Source organism: Myotis davidii, unplaced genomic scaffold (assembly GCF_000327345.1).
Source record: "Myotis davidii unplaced genomic scaffold, ASM32734v1 scaffold651, whole genome shotgun sequence".
In the NCBI taxonomy this organism is placed as follows: domain Eukaryota; kingdom Metazoa; phylum Chordata; class Mammalia; order Chiroptera; family Vespertilionidae; genus Myotis; species Myotis davidii.
The window spans coordinates 1,276,611-1,300,570 of NW_006283994.1; the positions used below are offsets into that span (position 1 = coordinate 1,276,611).

A 23,960-nucleotide genomic window follows, 5' to 3' on the forward strand; every position below is an offset into this window, starting at 1 on the left:
GGATGGAAGGGAAGGGACAGCCTCTCTCTCCTGCATTCACCTGTGTACTGACAACTATGTTGCCATGAGCATCAGTACGTTTCAATAGGAAAAACACCAGACACCCCCAAACCACCCTCCAACCAGGGGGTAGCTTCCGTAAGGACGGTTTGGAAATCCAAGGCAAGACTCACAGGGAGGTACTGGACCACAGTGCCGTTCTGCTTCCCCACGGCCAGCTGCTTTCCTTTGGGGCTCCAGCACACTGAGCAAAGAGAATGCCACCAGTTAAAACGGAAGAAAACGCAGCAAACCAGCGAGGTCTGTACCGAACAGCACACAATCACTAGCGCTTGTTCTCTCAGTCCATGGGAGACTGTAGGATCACCCTCACTCGGCAAAGTAAGAAAAAGAAAAATCACTATGACGATACAATTATGATTTATCGCTGGGCCACCGAATCGACTGATAAGAATGCTTTTTCAATGGAGTACTGCCCAGAGAGCTGGGAAGCACACAAAACTGCAGTCTTTAGCTAAGACAAGGGACCGCAGGTTTCCGAACATCAAGAAATCGTTGTCTTGCTCCTATTTGATATTTCTGATGCTTTCCCCCCACCCCCTCAAAGGTACAAATGACATTCATAGTACAACTATTTCAGATCCAAAAACAATTACTCTCAAAAACACAGTTCTAAACCAGCTGTACCAAAACATCTTCTTCTCCAGAAAACCCAAGCACATTCAAGTGAAATCATGGACGCTGTTTGGCTTCAAGGAGATTAACTGTGGAAATAAAGAACACTGTCTCCACTTCTACCAAATAATAACAAATATAACAAAAGATGCATTTGCTTTCAATTCCAGCAATTAACTTTAAAACATCAGCATTACTGTGAGTTAGTGAAAGCCTTCATCACCCACCAGACGTTACTGCTACCGCGGAAGGAAGTGTCCCGCACACTTTCACCGTTTCTGTGACTTGTAGGACAGCGATGCTGCCATCGGCCAGACACACTGCCACCATGGAGGGCACAGTGGGGTTCCACTTCATGTCGATCACCATGCCTCCTGCATCTTTCAAAAGTTTATGATAGGCAAATGGGCGTTTCTGCTGTTTGGCCTTTGAAAACAAATGCCCGGAGCAAAAATAAATTAATAAATGCATGGATGTTTAAGAGTTGGAGAAAATTTTTGAATATGTAAGTTTTCTCCAATTACAGTTTGCGCTTCTCGATAATGAAAAATAATTAGCTCTATACAACAACCGCTTTGTTACAATGTCAACACAACGTTGAAAATGGCAATCAATTATTTTAGCACACTGGAGGGACTCCCAGCAGGGGATACACGAATGCAAAATAATCGAAAAAGAGCAGACACTAGATTAAAATCTGGGCTCTGCTTCGTAACAGCATTGGGCCCTTGGACAGTTACTTAAACTCTCTGGGCTGTTTCTCCATCGATAAAGTGAAGACAGCAGTACCTACTGTGCCCGGCCCTGGTAGGCACAAACAAGGATAAGGCATGTAAAGCACCAGTACGGGCCTGGCACAGCCAGCACAAGCACTCCCTACCGTTGACTGCTATCATCACTACACTGCTGGGAATGGAAGAACACTGCACTAGGAGGCCAGAGACCCAGCCTGTGTTACTCCGACATTACCCATTAACACTATGGTCTTGGGCAAGTGACCTAAAGCTCCTAGAGCCCCCTAGGCTTCCGCTGCCTCATATGTAAACAAAATATGAAATAATTTGGGGCAGGTGCTATTATGAAATAATTTCTTGAAGTCCTTTCTACTTCAAACACCTATGGTTCTATAATTAAGGACTTTAAAAAAATCCATATTTAAACTAGAAAAGACTTCAAGGGTCAACTGAGAACCTCTAGGCTATGATTCAATACCAGGAAACCTTAGGTCCAGTTTGACACCGGAGTCTGCCCGTAGCTTACCTCATTTGAGAATGTGCGAACATCAAAAAAAGCGATAATGGAACCGTATTCACTGGACATCATGCACGCAGACAGTGTGAGGTTATCACAGCTCAGGGCCAGGTGATGTATGGGGAATTTCATAGGAACTAGCAAGCCTTGTACTTTATCAACTATAACAACAAAAAAAGACAAAGCAGGAAATGGAATGTTCATACCCATGCACATGCCCTGGTACCTAGTCACGCAGACAAGCCTCAGCTTTCTTACAGATTTGTAATGATGCATGAAGTATTCCAGGAATTCTTCTGTATACAACCTGGGGAAATGAACTGTGGCTGTCGCCCTTGTTGAAAACAGTGTTCTTAAATTGGGTTCCTGGACCCCATTCTACCATGCCGGGGTGGGGGGTGCCCCCACACTAACAAACAGTTCTCAGGTGTCTGAGAATTCAACTCAATTCTGACATCATCTACCCAGAAACAGTATCAGATTCCAGGTTCAGAGTTCAGTCCTACAAGACTGTCCCCCCTCTACACACACTTCAAGCCTAGCCACAAGCCCAGTGTCTCTGTGCTGCGGACCAGCTGGCTACAGATTGAAGGTTTCAACAACCCCCTCCAACTCAGAATGCCAACTGCAAGTCCAGGTTGTTACCTTCACTCTGACCGACTGGCTATAAATCAGAGGTTCCAGAACCTCTTCTGTGGGTTTAAATAATTTGCTAAAATCGTTCAAAGAACTCAGAGAAATACTGTATGTTACTGACTAGGTCAGTGGTCTATTACAAAAGGATGTAACTCAGGAACAGCCAGATGGGAGAGCGACATAGGCAAGGTCGATGGGAAGGTGTGGAGCTCCATGCCCTCCCCACGCTTGCAGCTCTCCCCTGCTTCTCCACATGGTCACCAACTCAGAAACTCTCCAAACCATCCTCCTGGGTTTTTATGAGGGTTTCATGACATCGGCAGGATATCAAATCACTGGCCGTTGGTGATTAATTCAGCCTGATCAGGGGAGGGAGTAGCGGGAGGGGGACATATCAGAAGTTCCAGTCCTCTAATCACAAGGTTGGTTTAACTGACAACCAACCCCCATCTTTAGGTGCTTTCCAAAATTATGCCACTAACATAACAACCACCCCCCCCCCCCCTCAACACTTAGGAAATTCCAAGAGCTGTGGGACCTGGGAGCCAGAAATTGTGGAGGAAGACCAAATATATATATATAAATTATTTTTGAAACTTAAAAAAAGTTATTTCTTGTAAGTCACAATATTGCCAACCTGTACCCATACTTTTCCAACAATGCTCTAAATAGTACACATTCCCACTTGTTTGAAGGGAACTGTTGTGCCAACTAAAAAGCCATGCAGCAAACCTTCTCCAAGAGAGCCAGAAGCCCGCTTCAGCTGAGCAAAAACAAACGCAGGGCAGAATGTCAAGTTCTTCTCGACTCAGCTCAGAGGGACAACTCATCAAGAGAAAAAAAAAACAAAGGACCAAAGAGAACCAGACAGTTTTCCAACATCTAACCTAGAACTTATTCTTGGGCTCAACCTGAGGACTAACAGCAGTTTTCATTTTAATATTAGAATGGCTCTTGGGAAGGCAACTATATTAGTACTTCACTACACTCCTCCCTACTATGCAACACAAAGCAAATGACTTACCTATCTTATTGGGATCGTCTCCAGGTTTATTTTGAATAAGAAGATTTTTAGTGGGAAAAATGTGCAACCCACTGGCTCCACCAGCAAAGACCAGGCCATACTTGTTGGACACGGCAAGCAGACTTGAGCGTTCCCTGGGCAACTCCTCAGGGGAGTCAAAGATCCTCACCTTCTTCAGGGCTCTAAACTGAAAATCCTGTTGGGAGACATCAAAACAAGATCAATTCAGGGAAAATGGGAAATTAAATCATGACTGTCATAATCCAGTAGACTCGAGTCCAGTAGAACAAAAATACTTATTACCCCGAGGCCAAGGACTGTGTGGCTTAGTCATTTTCAAGGTTCCTGTACATATTGTGGTACTTGGCACAGTGTTTATTAATATTTATTCAATGAAATAAATTTATTATGTTTTTTAAAATTGATTTTAGAGAGAGAAAGGGAGAGAGAGAGAAACATTGATTAGTTGCTGCCCGTATGTGCCCTGATTGGGGATCAAACCTGCAACCGTTTGGTGTATGGATGACGCTCTAACCAACTGAGCCACCTGATAGTGCCAACGACATAAATTTTAAAAAATCCTTTCATGAAGTCTTCCTTGACTAATCCAGCTCACACTAAACGTTTCCTTTGCTGAATTCCTAGCTTATTCATCGTCTTAACCTCCATACAAGCTGTGTCGTTATCTATTATTATTTACAGTCTTGCCCTATTTTGTAGTATGTATTGACTCCTGACCCAGAGTGGTGCTTAATAAATTGTTAAATACCAAAAGCATCACCTGACTACACTGTCAGCTGGACTATCCAGTGCAGTACCCAACAAACATATAAGGAAACAATGGCCACAGGAAGGTAACCAAATCCCACGAATGACTTACCTGGATCAAGTGCTAAACCAAATGCCACCACCAAAAATAAACAAACCCAAAGGTCATGCATGGTCAATCTCGGTGCTCAAGACCTACAAGCCCACACCTTTAACACAGGCTCTGAGGCCAGGCGTGGCCTGACCCATCCACTATGGAGCCTTACCCCACAACACTGCCTCCCTGGACGCCATCACCGCTGCCACCTCCAGCGCCACCCAGGTCAAGTTTTCACTTCCTCCCATTTTCATGCCCCTTAGAACCGCAGGGCCTGGGAGCCTCCCCCAGTCTCCTGCCAATGCCCGACTGGCCTAGTCTCCGGTGAATGTACCTATACGCACTCAAAGGCAATTTCCGGTGTGCACCACTTCTTTTTTTTTTTAATATATTTTTATTGCTTTCTTGGCAAAAAGAGCTCCATAAATTTACCAGTCGCTATGTTAAGCTGTATTATACTCGTGAAAGGTTTTCTTTTCCTTCCATTCTAAACGTATCTTTAAGTTGAGGTTTCGGTGAAGAAAAGAATGCAAATTTTCCCCTTTGCTTACATTTTCAAACGTGTTAAGAGCCAAAGACAGCCTTTCTCAGCCTTTCACTTTTGTACACTGAGGGTTTCAAACGCCTACCACCTTCCTGCGACTTCCTCCCTCTCCGGTGTTGATAGCCATCACTACGGTCACCTGGCCCGCTCTGTAGTTTTCTGACCTGGGCACGTCTCCGGTACCAAAACAGCCCTTCTATTCCCATTCACTGAAGTGCTCCGTCGGACCGGGGCCGAGCCCTGGCTCTGCGCTGGGCGAGCCCGGACCACCTTCCGGAAGTCGTCCCGAGAGAGTGGACAGGAGAGGGTGCTAAGAAAATGTACAACCACCGCCTAGATTTCTGCCTCCTTGTTAAATGCGACTGTGGGAAAGTCACTTCCCAGACTTGGACTTGCTCCTCCATGTTAACAACTACTCCGCACGGTGGCTGTACGATCAACTCAGTGCGTAGCGCACAGTGAACGCTCGATAAACAGCTTATTATCACGGCTCCGACCGCCACATGTAAGTGGCCGGAGTAACACGAGGCCAGCCCGGGAAGACCAGCCCCGGCAGGTGTTGAGGGGTAAGGTTCCATCCTAGCGCCCAGGACAGGCAGGTGAACACTCTGGACGCGGCAAATATTCAAGCAGGAGGCGGGGCAGCAGCCGGCACCCGCGCTTTGCCGTTCAGCCGGGCTCCCAGGCAACGCCGGGACTAAGGAAGGGAGGGAGGCCGTGGCCAGTCTCTGACCTTCATCTCCCGCTCAGGGATCATAGTATCCATCTCGTCGCCCATCGCGCCGCCCTCAGGTGGTCGAAGCAACGGCCGCTGCCCCGCGCGGCCTTCCCCTCACAGCCCAGGCCGCTCCGAGGCCAACTTCCTACGCTCCAGGCTAGCGGCGCGGGGCGGCCTCCGCACTTCCGGCGCGCTTGGATGGCGTCACGCGTTCCCGTCCAGAGAGGCTGAGGGACTGTCTGAGCTCTCGCGCTCTCCCGGCCGCCCCCTCCCATTGGCTGGCTCGAGCAGTAGGGGGCGGAGCCCTGGGGCCCTCGCGCCTGCGCCCGGGAGCGTCCAAGTGCCGTCCCCGCTTTCGCAGCCAGAGTGGGGCGTGTTGGTTTCTATGTTTGGACGGCGCACGTCTGAACTTTCCACGCTCAGGATTCAGTGGAAACCCCCTCAGTAACACTTGGCTGAAGGCGGTTATTCATGGTTCCCGAGTCCAGGAAGTTAGGAACTTGACCAATATCCACGGGGCCGCTCTCGAGAGGGGCTTCGGAGGGGGATGTATGTGAAAGAAGAGACGTTCAGAAAGTGGATGGGGCAGAGCCTCGCCTCGGGAGACTTAGGAGGTTAAAGAGCACTAAACATCAGCTTTGTTTGCTCCTTTCGAGGTAATGGCTGACGAAGCAAAAGCCTGGAAGCCGCAAAACACCTTAGGTGTGTTATTTAATCTTCAAGACACCGTAGTCACCCGTCCGCCGTTGCATTTAATTGATGCGGTAACTGGAAGCACAGTGAAGGTGGAATTACCCAGTGCCCCAGGGTCAGAGCGCGGTGGGGGCGGGACTAGAGTCCAGTTCCCCCGGATATGCTAATCGACGACTATTCCGTGGACATTTCTGTAGTGGATTTATGTAAAAAACGCTCCAGGACAGAGGTTTTTGGTGTGTGTGTGTGTGTGTGTGTGTGTGTGTATTGGAGGGGAGGAGACAAATTGCGGATCTGCTCCAAGCAGTTCTCATTTGTAAGACAAGGATGATGACAAAGAGAATCTGTCTCCATAGGTTGTTAGGCGAGGAAGTTCTGTGTTTAGCAGAGCCTGGTACACAAGACACACTCATCCAGTTACTCGATTCGCTAGCTCTTCAGAATCCGTTGAGCCTGGAACCCACCCCCAGGACACACCAATCGAGACATGGGTAAGTTTGTCTGTTTTATTTCCAGTTTGTAGAGATGATCTCCAACACCACACACGCTCCCACGCACGCCGCACACACACTGCATCCACCTGAACTTGCCTGGCACACCTTCCTTTCGAGTCGCGGGGACAAAGCCACACTTGGCAGTCCCCCCGTTTCTGGTTCCATTGGTTAGATTTGGTCTTTCAGAGAGAAGACAGCTGGAGATCTAAGAAGCTGAGCCCTTGGTCAGAGCGGAGTGCAGGAGCCAATAGCCACAACCTGAAATACATGCAGACCCCCTAACCCCCTCCTCCAGGGGCCATTCTTGAGCCCTTCTTCCTCCAGGAGAGAGCTCCTGCCTGCCCTTCCCAGAGCTGTGGACACATCCCTCGCTCTCCTCCCTTGAGGAGTCTTGCCTGTGGTCTTGTAAACTGGGGGACCTATTGAAAGAAGCCTGGTTGGCTCTGCCCTGCTCTCTGAGTGAGGATCAGGTACGCTCACTATGGTGGGTAGTCCAGGAAAGCTCTACCTTGCTCAAAGGCATCCTGTCCCAGAGAGGAGAGGTAGAAGGGAGGGGTGAGGATAGGCAGCTGCTTATGTAATGATCTTGAGGTGGGGTGGGGTGGGGAGCCAAGACAGGGAAGGGGGTGGGGCGAGATTTTACATTTACAGGGAGAACTGTTTTTGCTGGGTTTAAACTTCAACTAGGCCTGTGCATTTGAGCGGGTCCTTAGCCTGAAGCTCAGCCAGCCATGGCCGAATAATCTGCTGCTGAACTGGTTGAGACCAACCAATGAACCTGGCCTAGCTATTTCCCATTCCCTGCCGGCTCCACGCCCTCATGCTGCTGGAAGGGCAGCTCCTTGGGCCCTAGATGATGGGTCACCGAGGAGCCCCAAGAACCCACGCTGGCTCCAGCTCCAACAGCACCTTGCCGCTTCAGGTTGGGCAGAGGCTTCTCCAAGACTCTTGCCTAGTCTTGGGCCCAGCTTGGCTCCCCCAGGATTGCAGTGCAGTCACCCCAGAGCCCCCTTTTCCTAACATTCATCTCACTTTTCCCTGTCTGGGTCTGACTTCTCCACTAGACTCTAAATATGAGTCTGTTTCACTGCTGGGTTCTTAGCTCTTGGCCTATAGCAGATGCTTAATAAATACATTCAGTGGGTGAGTGTATCTAAGTCCTGAGCGGGCAGAGTAAGGGACTCCAGAGCACAGGTGGGGCCAGGGCTGAGTTTCCTGCTTAGCCAACATGCGGCCGAGTGTGACACCCGCATGCATGCGTTCTGAGAAGCAGCTTAGCTGAAAGGCTCTAGCGAGTGCAGAATTACAGGGTTGGCCCTTACCCCAACCCTGGTGCTGACTCAGAGGCACTGGGAAGGGTCTTCCCGGTGCTGACCTAGGAGCAGCGAGGCAGCCCAGAGCTGCGAGGAAGCATGGGCGGGGCATGTGAACACCTGGGCTCCAGTCTAGGCTCTTCCGTCTCCTGATGAACCCCTGACCTCCGGCAAGGCACTTAACCCCTGTGGCCACCAGTTTCCTCACCTGTGACATGGGAGGACGGGCTTAGCTAACCTACAGGGTGGATCGGGGCTGCAAAACCATGTGAGTCCGTAATAGAGGACACAGGAGACCCCAGTCCAGTGCCCAAGCTCAAGGTTTGGGGCGATCTGGAAAGGGTGAGGTGAGTTACAGAGACAGTGGACACAGCACATGTCAGCACGAAGCGGGGAGACTTAGAGCTTATAGTAGGTGGTCAATAAATACCGGTTGCATGACCTAGTACAGTGACGTGAGGTGGGAGGCGAATGGGGAGGCACAGTCATTTCCAAGCACTGGGATCGGAAAGGCAACGTCCCGTTTCTCAGATCTTGCTTGTCTTAGCCAAGTTGTGCTCTGTTTGCCACAAGCATTTTATTCTGCCTTCTCCTGGCCTGTTGCCCTCAGCATCCTCCCTACAAGGTAGGACGAGACTGAGACGACCCCCCTCCCCAAGGCCCCTGGCCTCCCCTCTCTCTCCAAAGCCCTTTGCTGCCCAGCAAGGGACAGGACTCCCTCTGAGCTGCCTGTAAAGGGTGGCCGGGGGCAAGGCTGGAGGATTTCTTCCGGAACCTTCTTGAAGGGCTCGAATTGCTTGCTTCCTCCTTCTGCCAGCTCACTGAGGATGAGAAGCCTGGCCTGAGGGGGGGGCACCTGGGTGGTAGGACAGGGAGTGGCCACATCGTGGACCCCTGAGAGCACCGGACCTGTGTCTGAGGAATCCCTAGCGAGGCCCTGCAGCCTTGTTCCTACTCCAGGGTCTCCTGAAGCTGGACTGAGGTCCTCACCGGGGCCCGGCCAGCAAGCCGGGGCGAAGAGCAGAGGCCTCTGGGAAGGATGGCTCCAGGCGCGGGGATCACAGGCTTCCAGCCCCCTGCCTTGGCCTCGCCCTCTCCCGTTTTTGGTTTGATGTCAGCCCTTCTGCATGCGTGGGGGGTGGGGAGGAGGGTGGAAGGAGCGAGGGAGGGGCCCCAGATCCCCTTTAAGGCAGATAATTTGCGCTTTACAAAGAGATCACTGATTCTGCAGATGAAAAAAACAAACATGCCCAACGACCAAAAAAACCCCAAGTAAGACAAAACATGAGTCCAGAGAGCAGCGAGATAAGGAGGGAGGAACGGGCAGGGAAGGCAGGGGCAGGTCCCGGCGGGGTCCTCAGGGCAGGCTGGCAATGTCTCTCTCTGGAGGGGGGCCACCCGGCTGGGGGCTGCTCTCTTTGGCTTTTCCTTCAAACATCATGACTCTGGTTTGGAGATGGAGAAAAGAGAAAACAACAGGATTAGGACCCTCCTATCCAGGGACAGCTCCTCCAGCCTTCCCCGGCAGGGTCCTCAGCAGAGCGCCCTCCAGACATCTTGCAGCGGGGTCTTCTCCGAAGCCCAGGATGGCAGCTACGTGGGAGGGGCTCCCAGTCCCATTTTACACAGGAGACAACTGAGGGGCAGAGTGGCAGTGTGACTCCTCAGAGCCACACAGGCAGTCCGAGCAGGACAAGACTCGGAATCTCTGACTTCTAGGCCATGCACCTTCCCCTAATGACACTGCCTGGAGGAGGCGGAACTAGGCTGGGCCACAGCTTTGCTCAAAACCCCTTCTGATCTTCAAAAACCTCGCACTGCTCTGAGAGGAAGGTCTGGCGAGTTGAGGGTAGGGATTCATGGTGTGGTCTCCGGCGGGAAACAGCTGGATTTGAGCCCCAACCTACGACTTCCCAGCTGGGGACTCCAGCGAGGCACTCGACCCCGCTGATGCTCGTGTTTCCACCTGGAAGGGAGGGTGAGGGTGCCAAGTGCTTCCCTCCTGGAGCTGCTCCAGGCATCAGTCCTTCCCTGGTTGGGCTCTTCCCGTCCCCCCGGCTTTAAATCCCACCCAAAGGGCCACTGTCCACAAACAGCTTGTCTTGAGCAGATCTGCACCGCCAGCTCCCCCCTCCCCCTCTCCCCTTGGCTGTCTGAAGGGCCCTTCCCTTGAACACATCAAAACCTGAGCCCTGATTACCACCTTCCCCGCCTGTTCTTCCTGCCAAGCACACAGCACAGTCGCTCACGCAGTTACTCAGACTTTAGACTCCTCAGACTCCCTGTTTTCCTCTACGCCCCACATCTGGGCAAGGAAGCAGTGCTTCCGGCTCTCCCTCCAAAATCACTGCCCAGGCCAACAGCTCCTGCCCCCCGGCACTGCACCTCTCCAAGCGAGCACTGCATCCCTCACCTGCACAGGCCTCCCTGCCACGTCTCGCCCCTGCCGCAGCCAGAGGGGCCTTTTAAAGTCAGCCCCTAGCTGAGAGCACTCCAGTGACCTCCCTCCACCGTAGGACAAAATGCCCAGTCTGACTGGGGCCTACAAGGCCCCATGTGCCCCGGCCCCTGCCCACCTCTGCAGACTTATCCTCCACTCGGTGTCCTGACTAATGGCCCAGACAGCCTGGACTCTCTGCTGTCCCTTGAAAACAGGAGCACATTCTGCCCCAGGGCCTTTGCACGCGCCATGTCCTCTGCCTGGAAAGCTTCCCCCAGGTCTTCACGTGACTCTTCTCTTTCCGTCTCCCTCACTCAGGGCTCTGGTCAATGTCGCCTTCTCAGTGAGGTCCTTCCTACCCCCATCGTATCGTCTCCATTCCTCATCCCACTTTGTGATTTTTGGATGACACCATTACAACCTGGTGTTTTTATCCATTAGAATGTGAGCTCCAGGAGGAGGCCAGCAACTCGTGTCCCCAGCACCTAGAATAATTCCTTGCATACAGTTGGTACTCAGTAAATGTTTGCTGAATTAACAAATGGTAAGTCTAAAGCAAAAGTCCTCAAACTTTTTAAACAGGGGGCCAGTTCACTGTTCCTCAGACATTCCACACATGTGCACTGTGGGCCCGGGATGAGTCGGCTGCTAAGCAGGACAGGCAGCGGCGGCAAAAACCCCCAGCGGGCTGGATAAATGTTTTCGGCGGGCCGTAGTTTGAGGACCCCTGGTCTAAAGCGTCAAGTGCCTGACACAGTAAATGGGCACGAAATCTTCGATGTCCTTTTACTAGCATCGTCACTGATCGCTACCCCGCCCCCTCCAGGGCCATCTGACCCTGGTGCTTTCCCAGCACACCTCCGGCCCCGCCCCACCCACACGAAAAGCTCTGACCAGCTCCAACTGTGGGCTCACGAGCCGGTTACTTAGCCTCCTGGACCCTCAACTTCCCCGTTTGTAAAATGAGACAAGTCTATTTGACAAAAAAAAAAGTTAATCTTATTTGATGAAAGCCAAGAGAGGTCCTTTTCAGCTCAAATACCGCGAGACTCTGCAGGGAGTTTCTCTGCAGCTCCCCGTGGGGAAGAACCTGCGCATAGGTGTGACTTTAGCCACCACGGGTCTAGGTGCCATCAGCCAGGTACCGGGCTAGACTCTCGGGTGTGTTATCTCAGGAATCCTCAGGACAACGCTTCATGGAAGATATTTATTACATCTCTATCTTACAGATGAGTAGCACGCCCACTCTACCGCCCTCTAGAGCGGTGTTTAAGTCTAGATTATGCTCACACCACCCCCTGGGTGGTAGAGCCACTTACACACGAGAAAACTGAGGTTCAGAAAGTTTTGCCAGTAGCTTTGTCATCGCCATTGCCACTGTCATCATAGCTGCCAATTACTGAGTGACGATTCTACCCGGCCTCTGCTACAGGCTAATGCCACCTGCACGGTACACGCTAGTGTGATATTCGACAGGTAAGGAGGCAGGTTCAGAGAAATGAAAAGCCTTGCCCGGCGGCCACACGGGCCAGGGGCCCCTCCACACACAGTGACCGGGCCTTCAGAGGCCCCGGGAGAGGCGGGAGGTACTCACAGCTTGAGGACGGCCGACCGTTTCCCCAACATCATGTTCACAAAGTCTCGGTAGGAGATGGTGTGGCTGACCCCACCTGTCACCTCCGAGATCATCTTCCTGATCTCCAGGTGGGTCTTGGGGACCCCAAGCTTCTCCATCATCCTCTTTAAAGACATCAGGTCTGCGGGAGGAAAAGCAGGCCCGTGAAGGGGAGGCAGGCAAGTCCATGGCCTTGCTGCTCTAGGGACCTATCACTCCCACCCTGTATCCTTCGGGGGCCATGTAGACTAGTGGTTAGTGGTTCTAGTGTCACAGAGACTTGGGTTGGAACCCAGCTGTGGGACCCGGGGGAAGATACTTAACCTCGCTGAACCCTTGCTCCCATCGGTGGTCAAATGGGTTGATGGGCCCGGCCAGCGTGGTTCAGTGGTTGAGCATCAACCTATGAACCAGGAGGTCACAGTTCGACTCCCAGTCAGGGCACATGTCCAGGTTGTGGGCCCGATCCCCATTGAGGGGCGTGCAGGAAGCAGCCAATCAATGATTCTCTCTCATCAGTGATGTTTCTATCTCTCCCTCTCCCTCTCCTTTCCTCTCTGAAATCAATAAAAATATATTTAAAAAAACAACAGGTTGATGGGACCACTGGGAGGGATGATGCGTCAGAAGCACCCGGCAGGAGGCAGCGCACAGCGATGAGCAGCTATTCTTTCCTGTGATCTCAGCTGCTCCCCGTGGGTAGGGGGAGCCCTGGGCCTGCTGCCCAGGGAGCCAGGAGGCCACTGCCCAGCGAGGTGGGGTCAGGGACTTGGCCTGACCCCAGGCATCGACATCATCGCCAGGGGGCAGCTTCTCCCCTCTGCCACTCCCACCCTGCAGTCAAGGGCACCACTTAGGCCAGAAGGGAGAGGGTCCAAAAATACCCCTGCAGAGCAGGAAAAGCAACAAAAGAACAAAATTCGAGAAAAACAAGGGAGGCACCAGAAAATCACTGCGCCCCGAGGAGTCCTGCCTCTGACCACCCGGCTCCCATTTCCTTCGGATTGTTCCCTGAACAATGGTCAGCAAAGGGTGGCGGGAGGGGGTGCTGCAGGCAGGTTTAGGGCCGGCCCTGAAGCCAGCGCACCCGAGAGGCAGGGCAGGCAGGACCGGTGCCAGACCCCTCGGTGCCAGGATGTCCAGGGCATTTCAAAGAAAGCTGGGCAGCCTCTGCAGGAAGGAGTGAAAGGGCTCCCACAGCTGCTGGCCAGACTCGAAGCTGGCAAGAACTTTCTGGAAGGCCATTTGGCGGGATGCTTCAAAAACCTCTGACCCAGGATGTCTAATTCCTGAGATTTACTCTTAAGAAATAATGTGGACAAAGATTCACATATAAAGATGGTCTTCGCAGGATTATCAATGACACTAGGGCGTTGGCCGAATGAATTACAGTCCATCCCCACAATGGAATATTATGCAGCCACTAATTATATTTCAAAAGAAAAGTAAATCACATGTCAAAATACTCACAATATGTTACTTTTTAAAATAAAGGAGGTTCTAAAAACGCTATAAAACAGCACTTGTGACGAGAACAAAGCGTGGAAGGCTATGAACCGCGCAGGGCAGTTATCTCTGGGAGGTGGGCTGTGGGTGAGTGACGTCTACTTGTCTTTGTGCTTTGCTGGGCTTTCCCAAATTTTTTCTGATGTTTTAACTTGATATAATTTTTTTTCTGAAGAGGAAAAACAATAAAAATACCCGAAAGGGGGAAGAAAGAGAGAAGACAGAGGAGTAGGGACGCAGCAACACGAGTTCAGGGTGAACCGGAGGAGGGATGAGGACCCGGGCCCGCCACCTAACAACCACGTGCCCTGAGCAAGTTGTTTCGTCCCCCTGAGCCCCAGTTTCCTCAACTGTGAAATGGGATGATTAAACCAGCCTTGACCATGTTGTTCTGCTACTGGTGAAGGCCAAGACATGGTCTTGAATGTTGGTGCCAGGGGACAGGCGTTGGTCACCCGCAGCGTCTGGATGGTGGATAGGATGAGGGTCTGTTGGAGGAGGGACCCAGTGTACACGAGGCACTTTGTCAGCTGCAGGACAGTGAACACATGGGAGGAGAGGCTTGGGGACCAAGGAAACCCCAGCCCCCTGAGCCAGGGTGTCAAAAGCTTGAGCACCTCCAGCCCCCGCTGGGGTGGCATCCTCTATGCTGGGTCCCCTGGGGTGGGAGGCCGAGGCGTGGGCAGGAGCGGGTTGGGAGGGAAACGGTGGGAAGAGAAGTTCGGGGCGATGGATCCAGGGTAAAGGCAGTCGGGCTCCACCCTGGCTCAGCTGACCCCGCCCATTGGGAAGGTTCGGTGTGTGCCCCTCACACTCCTGACACCTCACACATCAGGCGAGTCTGTGCAGCTCTCTGGACCGTCACACCGTCCACCCACCAAGCACCCTGGTCCCCCAGCACTCTCGCGGCCTCACTCACCAATCTCGCCTTCATTGTTCAGGTCAAACTCCATGTACTTCTCTGGAAAGCACAGAGCAAACACCGGCATTAGCTTGGAAGAAGGGTGGCCCCTGCAGGTCCCAGTGACTCCCCTGAGGGAACTGGCCAGGTCCTTGGGGAGCCCACCCCTAACTCCTCATCCGTGTGGGGGTCTCACACCAGTCCCACCATCTCAGCTGAAAAAAGAGCTCGTCCTGCCTGCACTGCTCTCCTGTGGGCCACGGAGAAAGGCGGGAGGGGTCCCTCTGACCCTCTCCCACGCGGCACAGCTGTTTCCCTCCGGGTCCCAGTAGTGACGCTGGCTGTCAATCGGCCTCAGTGACTATAACAGATTCGGGCCCGGGAGAGGCAGACGGGCGGGCACCACCGTAAGGAGTCCCTGTGGTTCGGGACCTTTGGGTCGCGGGCAACACTGAGAAGCCAATGCTCTTCCGGAGGAGTGCCCATGGGCCTGCCCTCCCCACAAAGCTCACCTACAGACTGAGCCCAACGTCCCGATCCAGGGGTCCCGGGAACCCCCAGTAGCGAGAGAATGACGTGGACACCTTGGCATCTCTGTCGGGGGCAGTGTGTGCAAGCAAGCCCTGTGGCCTCGGGCAGCCCACCCGGCGCCTGCAGGAGAGCAGGGCCCTCGGGGCGCCTCATGGAGCAGCCAGCCCCAAGAGCCGAGGTCCTCCCAGGGGCTGAGGTCCTCCCAGGGGCCTCGAGGCCCCAGACTTTCAGGAGCCTCTCAGGCTGCCTCGCCTTCCATCCCCTTGCTCCACCCACTGGCTTGCTGCGCCTGGCCCCCCAGCTGGTCCCACTGGGCTTGCCACCCTCTGCCTGGCACGTCCCTCCCAGGTAGTCACAGGGCTCCTCCTCAGGCCTCAGGCCTCCCAGCCTTTCTAATTGGGCACCACCCTCCCCCGCCCCCCCCCCAGCACCTGCTACCCAGACACCTGTCCCTTTCCCAGGGCCACCTTTGAAGAGTGACCCCATCGGTGACTAGAGAGAGGGGAAGGGCTGCTCCTCCCTTGCCAGGCCCTCCTAGGGATGATTGGCAGGGGGAGGGCGACAGGGCAGGGGTGGGGATACATGCTGCTACTTCCCAATATTTTTTTAGTGTAAAAAGCACCATCGCATTATGGTTAAGAGCAGGGGTTTTGGAATGAGGTCAATGTAGGTTCGAGCCCCAACTCCGCCCAAGGGGAGCTGTGCGAGCCCAGGCGAATGACCCCACCTCTCTGAGCTGACTTTCTCTAAGTTAAAGATGGCCAATGGGGATGATTCAGGGAGCTCACAACACCGCAGGGGAAGTGCTTCCCCAGGTCAACTAGGCACGCTTAGCCAATGGTGTCCTGCCCGGACAGCCGCAGTGTGGGCAGTTTGAGGAGACCGGGCAGGTTCTCTGCTGGGAGCTGGGAGGCGGCCCGCAGTGCCACGGCTGGGGGCGGGGGGATGCTCGACCCCTCCCTGAGTGCACAAATTTTTGTGCACCGGGCCTCTCCTCTAGTGGTAAGCAGAGTAGTGGAGATCAGGGCTGTGGTGGGGGGAGAAGTGTTGCTATGATTGAGGGCAGACCTCATTGAGAAAGTGACAGTTTAATGAAATCTTGCCCCCGCCCTGCCCTGCAGGAAAGGTGGGCGCGCCTGCTCCTTATGTGCAGGGCTCCTCTCCTTTCTCAAGCCGCTGGCCCGGAACCAAGCGCCGGTGGCCGGAACAGAGGGACCTTTATGCCGCCCCCTCCCCGCGTGCGCGCGGGCTGCCCGGCCCTGTTTCCTTTTCATCCCGTGCTGCTGGGATTCAATGGGCAGAAACTCTGCCCCCTGGCCCACTGCGCAGACACAAACGTCCATTCTCCACAGGGGCTGCGAAGCTCCCCGCTGGAGGGGAGAGCTGGAGGGGGAGAGGCCAGGGCTGCTACAAAGACCTGATTGTGTGCTGGGCCCGGAGCGCGCAGGGCCTGGGCAGCGGTGGCAGAGCCAACCTGAGCCGCGGGGCAGCTGTGGGGAGAGGGGCAGGGGCAGATTGAGGCCCACAGGAGAGGGGTGAGGGGCCAGGGGGGCTTGGAGGCCGTGGAGGGGCCTGCCCCCTCTCACTGGGCACCCTGTTCTGCAGCCCACCTGGAATAGGGGCGTTCTGGAGGAAACGGGTGCAGCCTGGCTCTTTGGGGACAAGGAATCCTCCGTATGGGGGCCGGGGCGTGGGGGGCAGCCAGCCCCGCTCACCTTTGAAGGCTGAGAGCTTTTCTGGCAGGTCCTCTTCATCGCTGTATTTCTGGTCACAGAGAAACTCCTACAGAGGCGAGAGGGCAGAGCTGAGCAAGGGGGCAGCAGGCAGGACTGGCCCGTAGGAGGCCCAGTGCCCCGGCCTCCTCTCCCGCCAGGTCAGACATGCACGTGCGAGTCCAGCCCCCGCGGAGGAAGTGGGCTCAGAAGCCGGGCGGGGCCTGGAGGGTCTGCTCCAGAAGATGGAACACCTTCAACCACCGCAGGGACCTGCCTCCCCCAGGGCACCCGGCTCTGGGGTCCCGGAAGCAGTGAGCCCGAAGACGAGCTGCCTGGTTCCACAGTAACTGCTCAGGTACGTGACCCTAGCGCACGAATTCCTCTCTGGTTTTCTAGTGCTTTCTCTCCGGGGGTATAATCATCGCAGCTGCTTCTGGAGTTTGCATGAGAATCCAAGGGGAGTGCGTGTGTGACTCCTGGACACAGCAAGTGCTCCATAAGCAGCCGTCCTGTTATTTGTCTCGGCTCCAGCCAGAATGTGACTGTGCGTTGCCTGGGAGGTCACTTCCCCCTCTCCTCCGTGCCCTCACCTGTAAAATAGGCCCACCTTCCCCTCCGATGCTGGGAGAGATTCAGATGAGTCCTTTCAGAACCAGATAGGGAGGGTCAGGGCCACCAACAAGAGCCCCAGAATGAAGCAGCTACCCACATGCTCTCTTTGGATCCGCCAGTGGACCCAACAGTTTCCCATTTTACAGATGAGAAAACTGAGGCTCACACAGCCGGAGCTTCAGTTCAGCTCCATCTCATTCAAAGTCTATATCCTTGACCTCGACCCTTAAAGATGGGCAGATGGCAGGCATTCATCTGGCTTTAAAACAAAAGCTACCCATTCGTCAGCACCTGCTCTACCAGCACAGGGCGTCGTTGCTAATCTTCAAACCGCCCTAGAACCCGCGTGCACACGGGGAAGCAGAGGGTGTGTGCCCACCCTAGCACCGGACTCCGCAAATGCCCTCTCTTCTCTGGACCGCACTTTCCTCATTACTGAGCCGACTGGACATGGGCATCACTCCTCATTCATTCACTGACTCATTCATTCAACAGCTTTGGAGGGACCGCAGTGTGCACTGCTGTGTGCCAGGCAGCAAGGGAGCAGGTGAGACCAAGGCAAGTAAGACAGAGCCCTTATCCTAAGATTACACGGAGCATTCACAGTGGTAGTCAGTGACATCTGTCAATCACTCAATCTGTTTCTAAATTCATGCTGCTACTTCCCACTAAGATGTGCCTGTACTTACACATCTCCTAGGACAGGGAGCTCACTATCTTCCCAGCCTGTCATGTAACCCCCCTAGAGCAGCGGTTCTCAACCTGTGGGTCGTGACCCCTTTAGGGGTCGAACGACCCTTTCACAGGGGTCACCTAAGACCATCGGAAAACACATATATAATTACATATTGTTTTTGTGATTAATCACTATGCTTTAATTATGTTCAGTTTGTAACAATGAAATTGGGGGTCACCACAACATGAGGAACTGTATTAAAGGGTTGCGGCATTAGGAAGGTTGAGAACCACTGCCCTAGAGGCTTAAAGTAGAACAAGAGAATGACCAAAAGCCGAACGGGTGAGAAAGCACTCCGGGTTCAGATCTCAGTCCCCTCCTTACCCACTTCTCCAGGCACCTGTCCCTCCTCGGGGATAACCGCGCTCGTCGGCCGTGCTCACTACGCAACGGGTGTGATTTAGTTTGAGGCAGAACCTGACCCGTTCCAGGGACCAAGTGTCTGCATGTGAACCCAGACCCTCTGACAGAGAAGGAGAAACAGGCCAACATGTCCCCCTCGCTGTGCTCCCCATTAGATCCCCTAGCACGCTGGTTTTACAGGTAAGAACAGGAGGACCTCAGAGCTCGGGTAATACGTCTCAAGTCCGGGCGCTGAGGAAACGCAGTTTGGTTTGGAACCTGTGCGCACCAGATGCCAGGACCTGTGCCCCCAGCAGCCTGGTGGAGGGCGGCCCCGAGGCCTGGCTTGGGGCCTCGTGACCATGCACGGCGCACAGCCCCACCTGCACTGAGCTGGAGCTGGAACCTTCAACCTTCTCCTGCTGCCGGGGAGGCTGCCCTCCTCTGCTGGCTCCGTCCAGGACTCCCCTTCCCCTTGGCTGCCTCTCAGAGCTCTTTCCACCAGCGACCAAAAGTAGGACAATTAACTCTTGTCTGTGACCCCGAGCAAACCAGGCACCTGCCGGGGTCACAGACCCCAAACCTGTCCAGCGGAGGGACGAGTGGGAGTGGTTCCCAGACTTTGGGGTGATGCGTAAGGAAGACCTACCACGGAAGGAACAGGGACACCTTCGGGCGGGCGGCGGGAGGCACAGGCAAGGCCCGGCACCTGGGGCTCTCCCAGCTCCCACGCTCTGGTCGACCAGAAACCCTGTACCGGCCGGAGCCGTTAGGAATGTGTCCTGACCACCTCTAGGAATCCAGGCAGACGGGGCTCACGGCGTAGGGCGTGGGCTTGGGTGTTGGAGGCCAATCACAGAGATGAACGTGAACAACCAGGCAGCGACCGAGAGCAAGGACAGGAGTGCGGCGGGAACCCCGGAGTGCGATGACGACTCCCCTTGGCTGGATCGACCCGGCCTGGCCCGGCTTGCTCCCACTGGGACTTTGCTCTCCTGGGCCCCCTGCCTGGACCCCTCATCTCCACGCTTGTTTTTCTTAATATATTTTTATTGATTTCAGAGAGGAGGGGAGAGGGAGAGAGAGAGAAAAAAACATCAATGATGAGAGAGAATCATTGATTGGCTGCCTCCTGCCTCCAGTAGGGGATCAAACCTGCAACCTGGGCATGTGCCCTGACTAGGAATCAAACTGTGCCCTCCTGGTTCATAGGTCGATGCTCAACCATAGCCACGCTTGCCGGGCAACTCCACATTTCTACACGGCTTTCTCCCTCGCCGCCTTCAAGCCTTTGCTCAACTGTCACCTTCTGAACAAGGCCGGCCCCGTCCACCCCACTGCAGCGCCTGCCTCCACTTCCTACCGCCTTACCTTCCAGGGCGTCTCCTTCTATTCCATGGGATGAATCCCCTCCTAACACAATGTAATTGCTTATTAAAGGTATTGTCCATCGGGTCTCCCCCTGTGAGAAGGTAGGTTCCGCATAGTAGGTGCTTAATAAATATTTGCAGGATGAGTGACCGAATCGAGACTCAGAGAGGATAAATAACGAGCTCAAAGCAGCACAGCTAGCAAGTGGCCAAGCTGGGCTGAAAGTCCACAGAGGAGGCTCGTGGGAAGGTGAGCGACCTGAGGAAGTGGGTGTTGGGGGGTTGATGGGAGGAGGCCGGCCCTCGGCCACAAGTTCTAGAAGCACCTGTTTATTGTCTTGTGCCTCCCAGGTACTTAGCACCCAGCACGTAGTAGGCCCTTAATAAACATCTGTTGAATGAATGGAGAAGCCTGCCATTTGGCCAGAATGACTTTTTCCTCTCTCACCCGAAATGGCAAGGCAGCTTTGCCCATGCACGTGTGTGACAGAGCCGGGGGTGGGGGGGAATAGGGGGCGTAGCGGGGGTGAGTGACTCAATGATTAGAATCACATTTTTTCTTAGAGCCAAAAGTGACAAATGCTTGAGCCACAGAGTGACCAGGGGTGGGAAAAGCAACTGACCCATTGGTGGGTGGTAGGCAGCCCTTGCTGGCCCTGGGCCTGGGCAGCTGTGTGGACTTGCCTTTGGCAGGGCCGGGGAAGGCGGGTGGCAGGAGCAGGAGCAGGAGCGCCACTGGCTGGGCTGCCAGCTCCCACCCCACCTCCAAGCTCCAGAGTCGTGGTTCCTGCTTATGCGCAGCCCGCAGCTTCCTCCCCTTCAGGTGGTCTGCTCCCCACATTCTTGCCCAACCTCCGGCCCAGCCACACCCAGTCGGCAGGCACCCTATCTGTGCAGACTCCAGGACCCCTGGCTGCCCTGACTCTGGGTCCCCAGGCAGAGGAGACAGAGAGAGAGGCCAGCCCCCTTTGGAAGTAAAGCAAAAGCCGAAACCCAGAGAGGGCACGCTGGAGCCAGACGCCTGGGTGTGAACCACTTAGCAGCTGTGTGAAAAGTACTTCGCTGGTCTGTGCCTCAGTTTCCTCATCTGTAGGAAGGATGCAAACATCTCACCGGCTTGTTCTGAGAAGGACAGTATGTGAGGAAATGCCTGTGAATTTCCTAACAGCGCCTGGCACCTGTAAGTGCTAAATCAGTGTGTGCGGTTGCCTGTCATCTGTTATTTCTATCTGCACGATCCACTGACAACCTCAGCTCATCGTCCAGACCACGCGGCCCAGTAAAAAGACCAGAAGCAAGCGTCCTTCCCCGATGCAGGCTGCTCACGATGTCCCTTTCCCCTCTAGCGGCCTCCCCACTTGACAGATGGGACCACTGAGGCCCAGGGAGGTTGCTCAACCTGCTCCAGATGACGTTTCAACAGTTCATGGGCTATCTCCCTTCACCATCCAGCTCCCTCCCTGCCCTGAACACGGAGAAGGTGGCCTGACCACAGGTTTCTGAGCAAAGAAAGCCAATACCAGGAGTTACCTTTCCTCCTGGGCAGCTGCAGAAGGAGGTTATTCCAGAGCCAGGGGCCCACCCGGTAACCCTCAGGGGACAGGGTGTGTGGGGGGGTTTATGCTACCCCCACCCCCTCTCCCACTCCAGCCCACTGTGCCCAGTGACACGCCTTTCCAGCTGCGGCAACTGCTATCAGGCCTTCAGGAGTGAAGGGCTCTGAGAGTGACCATTGCTAAGCAGAGGGGCAGGCTCAGAGGCCTGGTGGCCTGGGCAGTCCCTGGCAAAGAGCCAGGAAAAGCAAGCAGGCAGGAGCCTGGGGTCGGAAACAGGAAGCTGTGAGCTGAGCAGTCACTCCCCAAGCTGGGGTGTCCAAGGCAAGGCCCCAGATGGTGACAGAGCCATTAAAACATCCATATCAGAACGTGGAGCATCCAGCTGGTCCTCTTTGTTCAGTATCTGGGGAAACTGAGGCCTCAGATGGGAAAGGTCTTGCCTAAAGCCACACGGTCGGAAGCCTCACATAAACTCCGAGTGCAGGGCGTGTGGGGCAACGGGGCGGGGAGGGAAGTTGAATCAGGGTGCTAGGGTTCAAATCCCAGATCCAGCACTTCCTAGCTCTGTAGCCCTGGGCAACTTGCTTTCCCACTCTGGGCCTCGGTTTCCTTATCTGTGAAATGGGATCATAATAACAGCATCTCCTCATTGGCTTGGATGAAATGAGCTAACCGCATAGACCCTTACCAAGGGTTAGCAATTACCATTATGCGTTTGGATCACCCAGAGAGGTAACTGCGAGCAGGGCAAGGGCAGAGAAGTGACCCACCCACAACTCCCTGTCCCACATTGTGCCACAAAGTCCCGCTGGCGAGTCTTGGGATGGCCATCCCTCCTCAAGGGCAAGCTCTACTTTGGACACCTGGCTGACCTAGCAGTGACAGTCCATCCACACGGGCAGAGCGCGCCCATCTCCGGCCTGGGGGACAGTGCCTGCAGCCACACCTGCCACTGCTGCTCCTATGAGCACATCAAGTCTCCCCACCTACGGGAGTCCATCCCAGTGCTCATGGCGGGGAGGGGCTGTTTCCCTAACCAGCAGAGGCTGGCAGCCCGGATCCCTACCACCTGCCTGATTCCCCCAGACTTAACTCTCTTTCTGGGCCGGTACCTCTAGCACCTGCTCCCGGCTGCTTGCTCCTGGCCCTCCAGGCTCGTCTTTACGTATTAGCTGCAGCAGAATTTTGGGACGGGCGGATATCACCATCTTGGAGGCCATCCAAGGGGCTGGTGGCTGAAACCCTGGGCGAAAACCCCGAGCCCAGGCGGTACTAGACCAGGTTGTCAGGCCTATGACGCAGCGCACAGGTTCTTAAAGGGCCAGGACGAGACCACAAATGCCCAGCCTGGTGCCTGGCACGTAGACGGAGCCTGTAACATGCACCCGCAAGGACAGCAGGCTCACATTCCCCACAGCAGCTCCGGGGCCTCATCCGGACGCCGTGTCCTCGCCAACAGATGGGGCAGCTGAAGAAAAACACCTCATCGGGCTAACCAGTAAAGCAGACCCTGCAGAAATTCCATCGCTTGCTTCCTGTGACATGGCCACACTGAGGTCGCCACTGGCTGGACCTGTGGGGACACTGAATCCTCGGAGGCTCACGTGACCGCTTATCACCACCTCCTTTATAATATATTAAGGAAGAGCAAGAGAGATGGGTGCCCAGTGATGCCAGCTGGGCACATTCACCTGGGCAGGGACACAGTGGCACTGTCAGTACACAGGAAAAGACATACCTGCGTGGTGCCTGGGTCAGGTCACAGAGGTCCCCCGCTGCCCGGGAGGAGCTGGGGACAGATACCCCTCTGGGCAGAGATACACAGCCTGCCGTGCCCAGCTCTTCCCAGCACAGATGGCACGTGGGTCCTGAAATAGCCACGAGGCACGTAAATGCTACAGGGAACGCTGAGTGCCCTTCATTCGACCCAGGAGGGCTGGGAGGGCGGGACAGCGGCCAGAGATCTTTATCCAGGTAAGCAAGAGAGGCCTGTGTCACAGCTAGGCCATGGCCACCTGGTGGACTGGGGCCAGGCCAGGCCATGGGCGGGGTCTGAAGTCAGACTCCTGACTCTCACTTCCTCCTGGCTGGAGGGCCTCGGGCAGGTGACTTCACCTGACAGCCTCTGTTTCCTCATCTCTGAAATGGGCGGCCCGGTGAGCCGTGCCCCGTGGCCATGTTTACACGTTCCTGTGGTGCGTGTTTCTAATCCAACGTTCCTTTGACGGGAGTCAGTGAGAGGATGCAGGTCAAGCGCCAGGCCCGCCTCCTGTTATTTGGGTAAAGATCCTGGCCTCCGGCCGGCTCCAGCTGCAGCTTCCCTACCCCCATGGCCTGCAGGATCCTCCCTACCCCCCGCCCCCTCCGAGGTCCCAAGGAGAAGGGCACCCACCAGCCCCACCACTTCTCTCTGTCCCTGTGCA

General features: G+C 54.7%; 2 protein-coding genes across 2 annotated transcripts in view; both read right to left on the reverse strand.

The window, feature by feature from the left end:
- The window catches only part of NUP214 (nucleoporin 214kDa), a 68,540-nt gene extending 62,629 nt beyond the window's left edge, over nt 1-5,911 (reverse strand). Inside the window, exons 1-5 of the mRNA XM_015567742.1 lie at nt 5,729-5,911; nt 3,587-3,782; nt 1,936-2,087; nt 903-1,101; nt 174-244 (exon numbers count right to left, since the gene is read on the reverse strand). Of these exons, the coding sequence (XP_015423228.1) occupies nt 174-244; nt 903-1,101; nt 1,936-2,087; nt 3,587-3,782; nt 5,729-5,773 (663 nt within the window). The 5' untranslated portion in view covers nt 5,774-5,911. The remainder of the gene's footprint in view (nt 1-173; nt 245-902; nt 1,102-1,935; nt 2,088-3,586; nt 3,783-5,728) is intronic.
- Nucleotides 5,912-7,479: 1,568 nt separating this feature from the next.
- AIF1L (allograft inflammatory factor 1-like) lies at nt 7,480-22,830 on the reverse strand. Its single transcript, XM_006754186.2, has 5 exons — nt 22,650-22,830; nt 16,922-16,988; nt 14,694-14,735; nt 12,248-12,410; nt 7,480-9,658 (listed from the first exon to the last, which is right to left on the reverse strand). Exons 1-5 carry the CDS (start codon nt 22,755-22,757, stop codon nt 9,571-9,573), a joined length of 468 nt encoding a protein of 155 aa, XP_006754249.1. The 5' UTR covers nt 22,758-22,830; the 3' UTR covers nt 7,480-9,570.
- Nucleotides 22,831-23,960: the final 1,130 nt, after the last annotated feature.

Coding starts and splice junctions, on each gene's coding strand:
- AIF1L (XM_006754186.2), bottom strand. CDS start 22,757: ATGGCCTCCAAGATGGTGATATCCGCCCGTCCCAAAATTCTGCTGCAG. Junction 14,736..16,921: donor AAAGCTCTCAGCCTTCAAAG/GTGAGCGGGGCT, acceptor TGTGCTTTCCAG/AGAAGTACATGGAGTTTGAC. Junction 9,659..12,247: donor CGGTCGGCCGTCCTCAAGCT/GTGAGTACCTCC, acceptor TCTCCAAACCAG/AGTCATGATGTTTGAAGGAA.